A 5,292-nucleotide genomic window follows, 5' to 3' on the forward strand; every position below is an offset into this window, starting at 1 on the left:
AAAAATCATAAGACCATATAATAAAACCAAAAGAAGCCAAAACAAGTTAAAAGCAGACGTCCCTCCACCTGGAGGGTGTCTGTTTAGTCTTGCCAGTAGGATACGTTGTGGCACAACAGGAGTTTTGAGTTCCAAGGAAGCAGGGATGAGGCATCTAAAATGCTTTCTAAGTTCGGGTGTTTAGTCCTCCATAAATTCCAACGAGGCCAGGTATGCCAGGACTTTGGAGCTCAAAGGGACAAGGGATGAGATGTCCAAAATGCTTTGAAATGCTTTGAAATGCTGGTGTTTTCCCTGTCATTCCAGCTTCACCCTTTCTTAAGAGAAACCCGGTTGTTGAACACTTCCATGGGCGGACTGTATTTGGGTGAGGATGGGGAGCTGCCAATCATGTTTGATATTGAGAATTGGGTGGTGCTTCCCAATGAGTCTTGTGTTAGAGTGAAAATTGGGAGTATAGAGAGAGAGGCATCCACTGACTTCAAGCTCACCATTAACCCAGAAGCTATTGTGTGGCCCAAGTGGTTCAACCAGGTAAGAGCCCCTTTATTCCACATGATACACATGAAGATCTAGTAATCTGTTGAATATTTCCAAGAGGAATTCAGGTACAATCTTTTGGAAGTTTGGCTGATGCTTTCATTATAATTAATTAAGTAAATCATTAAATGTGTATAATGCTCTTCATGTGCAGATACACACACACATGTAAGTATGAATGTATGTATGTATGTTTGTATGCATGTAATTTTTTCATTTGCTGTGGCAGCCTTTTTGTGGAACCTGATTGAGCTGCACAATATGGTCCATGTTAAATCCAGCAACAGAAAAATTCCTGTGGTGCCCGCCTTCCCTGGATGCCGTAAGCACGTACTTATTTTGCTTAATGGTTAATCCAGCCCGGCCCTGCGAGATCTCATGAGAACATCGCAGAGCCCACGCAAGAGCATCCTGGAGCCCAGTGAGCAAACCAGAGAGTTTGGGAGTGAGGCCTGCTTGGCATGCCAGTTCCGGAAGGTCAGGATGGTTGTGCAGGAGCCGTTCCAAGGGGCTCATTTGAGTACAGTGGAATTTTGGTTCTGGAACTTAATCCATTGTGGAAGTCCACTCAACTCCCCAAACTTTTCGAAAACCAAGGAACGGCTTCCAATTGGCTGCGGGAGCTTCCTGCACTCAACTGAAAGCCACTTGCTTCCGGGTTTGCAGCGTTCGGGAGCTGATATGTTTGGGAGCCAAGCCATTCAGGAACCAAGCTACTACTGCATATACATTTTGGCATATACTACTCCTTCCCCGGAATGTAACCCCTGCTTAAGATGTGATCCTACTCTATATTTAAATACTGCTCTTCATCAGAGTGTTTTATTGCTGCTGTTCCTGGGATGGGATTTTTCTTTTCTTTTGTTTCTGCATCTTTTGCCCTCTGCCTAGAGAACTTGTTGGGTTGTTTCCAAACTCTATGAATCAACTCCATTGACACAAATACTCGTGGCAAACAAATACTTCCCCTGTATGTACCTTCTTTTTTTATTATTATTAGACTGTGCCTCAGTCCAGTAGTTCAAAGACCTATGTAATAATACTCTTTTCAGTACATTTCCGAGCACAATACAAAGTGTTGGTGCTGACCTTTAAAGCCCTAAACGGCCTCAGCCCAGTATATCTGAAGGAGCGTCTCCAACCCCATCGTTCAGCCCAGACACTGAGGTCCAGCTCTGAGGGCCTTCTGGCGGTTCCCTCCCTGCAAGAAGTGAGGTTACAGGGAACCAGGCAGAGGGCCTTCTCGGTAGTGGTGCCTGCCCCGTGGTATGCCCTCCCATCAGAGGTCAAGGAAATAAACAACTACCTGACTGTTATAAGACATCTGAAGGTAGCCATGTTCAGGGAAGTTCTTAATGATTGATGTTGTAATGTATTCCTAATCTTTTGTGGGCAGCCTCCCAGAGTGGCTGTGGAAACCCAGCCAGATGGGTGGGGTATAAAAAAATTGTTATTGTTATTGTTATTATTTAAAAAGCAAACACAGCAGGGAGGCTTCCATTCTACATAATAATAATAGTAATAATAATTTATCATTTGTACCTCGCCCATCTGGCTGGGCCTCCCCAGCCACTCTGGGAGGCTTCCACAGAGTCCAAAAATACACTAAAATGTCACACATTAAAAACTTCCCTGAACAGGGCTGCCTTAAGATGTCTTCTGAATGTCAGGTAGTTGCTTATCGCTTTGACATCTGATGGGAGGGCGTTCCACGGGGCAGGCACCACTACCAAGAAGGCCCTCTGCCTGGTTCCCTGTAATTTGGCTTCTTGCAGTGAGGGAACCACCAGAAGGCCCTCGGCGCTGTACCTCAGTGTCCGGGCAAAACGATGGGGGTGGAGACGCTCCTTCAGGTATACTGGGCCGAGGACATTTACATCAAGCATAGGAGCCAACTCCTAGGAGCTGTGGGGGCTTTGGCCCCCACATTTAAATATTTGAGGGGGCTGGGACCCCATAAAGTTGATGGGCATCGATTATGTGTTGTGACTTTTAGAAGACATCTGAAGGCAGCCCTCTTAATGATTGATGTTTTAATGTATTTCTAATCTTTTGTTGGAAGCCGCCCAGAGTGGCTGGGGAAACCCAGCCAGATGGGTGGGGTATAAATAAATTATTATTCTTATTGTTTAAAAAGCAAACACAGTAGGGAGGTTTCCGTTCTACATCAAGCATATAGCCAACTCCTAGGAACTCCTATTGGCCCCCGCAATAAAATATTAGAGGGGACTGCGGCCCCATAAAGTTGATGGGTATTGATTATGTGTTGTGTGGCTTACCTGGGCCCCCACAATATTTTATTCAAGTTGGCACCCTGTTGGGTTCTTTCTAGACTCTCTGAGTTCCATATGCACAAATATTGCTGACACTTCCCCTTTAATGTGCATCTTTTCTTTATGACTAGACTGTGCCTCACGCCAGGTGTACCAAAAGGTGTCGCCCAGGATATGCCAAGGTGGTTCAAGAAGGAAAGCCGGTTTGCTGCTACACTTGTGTTCCGTGTGGGGAAGGGACCATATCTACACAGGAAGGTGGGTGACACCACAGGAGATGGAATTTGTTGGGAGAATATGAATAGGGCAACATATAAGTCAGACACATTCTGGGAAGATTCTAAAGACATATTTGGATGCAGATCCTTTCTTGATTTTTAATCCCCTCCCGGGAAGTAATTTGAAAGAAATGACTCGCAGGAAGCAATCTCTGGGATGCAAATTGGGTTCAGCCTGCCCTGCCCATAAGGCACAGCTTTGGCTATTTTATAGCAAGCCTTCTCGGTTCAGACAACCAGAACCACCCTCACAAATGTGAATTAAACATGTCTTTAAAATAAACGAGAAATAGTGAAAACTGCAATTCATTTAAAAGAGAGAAAGCATGATGCACAATAATAAAAAAATTAGGTGAACATTCCATTCCATTGCATTGTAGAACAATTAAAAATTATGGGATTTCAGCAGGAAGTTATTGGATATCCCAGACAAGGAGTTTGAGAACAGCTGTAGCAGCTTGGAAGAGAGGAGTTCAAGGATATTAAAAATAAATAAATTAAAAGTTGTGTGTCCTTGTTTCTCAGTTTGATCTTTTTACATGGTTTGCATGTTTTGTGGTTTTTTATTCATTGTGACTTGCTGTTTTTTATTGCTTATTGATTGGTAAATCTTTATTGTACATGATAAGTGTAAGCTGTTTAGCATTTGCTGATATTAGATTTTACTGTTTACTATTCCTTAGTATTATTATTGAATATTACTGAATTTTGCTTTATTTGATATGTTTATTTTAAAGTTATGCTTTTATTATGAGTTTTTGTGTGTGTATTACGTCTGTCATCTTTGCTGTTTATTTCGTAATTTTTTCAGCTTGTAACCCTCCTTCTGCATAGCAATATAGAAAGGCAGTATACAAATTAAAAGCGAAATGAAATATGGAAATGAAGTAGTGTTACTGCCCGAAAACTATCGCATAAGGAAATGCACCAAAAAGCTTCCCTTTCTTACAATACATCCTCATTTTCTGATATCTCTCATATGAGTGCATTTCTCGACATGTAATAGATTGTGTCTGTAAGCAAAGCCAAAGCCATTCCTTTTCTCCTCCTCAGATGCAGAGCGTTGCACCAAATGTCCAGAAGAACAATATCCAAACAAAGACCGAGATCACTGCATTCCGAAGATTATCTCCTTCCTATCATATAAAGAATATTTGGGCATTCTCCTGACTTCTTTGGCTCTCTTCCTGTCCTTAACCACAGGCTTTGTTGTAGGGATCTTCATTAAATACAGGGAAACTCCCATAGTCAAAGCCAACAACAGGGACCTCTCCTACCTCCTCCTTGTCTCCCTCCTGCTGTCCTTCTTGTCCTCCTTCCTCTTCATTGGCCGTCCCAGGAAAGTCACCTGCCTCCTTCGACAAACGGCCTTCAGCACCATCTTCTCAGTTGCTGTATCCTCTTTGCTGTCCAAAACCATCATGGTGGTGCTGGCCTTCCTGGCCACAAAGCCAGGGAACAGGGTGAGGAGATGGTTAGGGAAAAGTCTGGCCAACTCCATTGTCATTTCCTGCTCCAGTGTCCAAATGGTCATTTGCATCATTTGGCTGTGTATCTCTCCCCCATTCCCAGACTCTGACAAGCATTCCCAGGCTGGAGAGATCACCCTGCAGTGCAATGAAGGGTCTGTTGCCATGTTTTATGCTGCCCTGGGTTACATGGGCTTCCTGGCAGCCATCTGCTTCACGGTGGCTTTCGTGGCCAGGAAGCTGCCTGGGGCCTTCAATGAAGCCAAGCTGATCACCTTCAGCATGCTGGTCTTCTGCAGCGTTTGGGTCTCCTTTGTGCCCACCTACCTGAGCACAAAGGGGAAATACATGGTAGCCGTGCAGATCTTCTCTATCTTGGCTTCTAGTGCTGGGCTTCTGGGCTGCATCTTCATTCCCAAATGCTACATTATTGTACTGAGGCCTGATCTGAACACAAAGGAACACCTGGCCACAAAAATTAAAGTTGTTGCTTGATTCTTAACATATTTATAACCATTTTCCACCACAGTAGTAATGAAACACACAGAGTTGCCTTGGGAATGAATGCATCTCTTTAGATAAAGTTTGCTCATTTTTCATTCATCTTGAATGATGAAAGGGAATCATTGAATCACATGCCTGGAGAGTTTCTGGAGATACAACTTTTAGGGATAACCCTACCTGTAGAGTTACACATAGTGCAGCCTCCCTCTTCAAACATAATTATCGTTC

At 43.6% G+C, this 5,292-nt stretch overlaps 1 protein-coding gene across 1 annotated transcript; it reads left to right on the forward strand.

The window, feature by feature from the left end:
- The first annotated feature begins 308 nt into the window (after nt 1-308).
- On the forward strand, nt 309-5,055 carry LOC114591112 (vomeronasal type-2 receptor 26-like). Its single transcript, XM_077923593.1, has 3 exons — nt 309-534; nt 2,945-3,071; nt 4,145-5,055. The coding sequence occupies exons 1-3, from the start codon at nt 349-351 to the stop codon at nt 5,053-5,055; spliced, it is 1,224 nt and encodes a 407-aa protein (XP_077779719.1). The 5' UTR covers nt 309-348.
- The last annotated feature ends 237 nt before the right edge of the window (nt 5,056-5,292 follow it).

The sequence above is a fragment of the Podarcis muralis genome, chromosome 2 (assembly GCF_964188315.1).
Source record: "Podarcis muralis chromosome 2, rPodMur119.hap1.1, whole genome shotgun sequence".
In the NCBI taxonomy this organism is placed as follows: Eukaryota; Metazoa; Chordata; class Lepidosauria; order Squamata; family Lacertidae; genus Podarcis; species Podarcis muralis.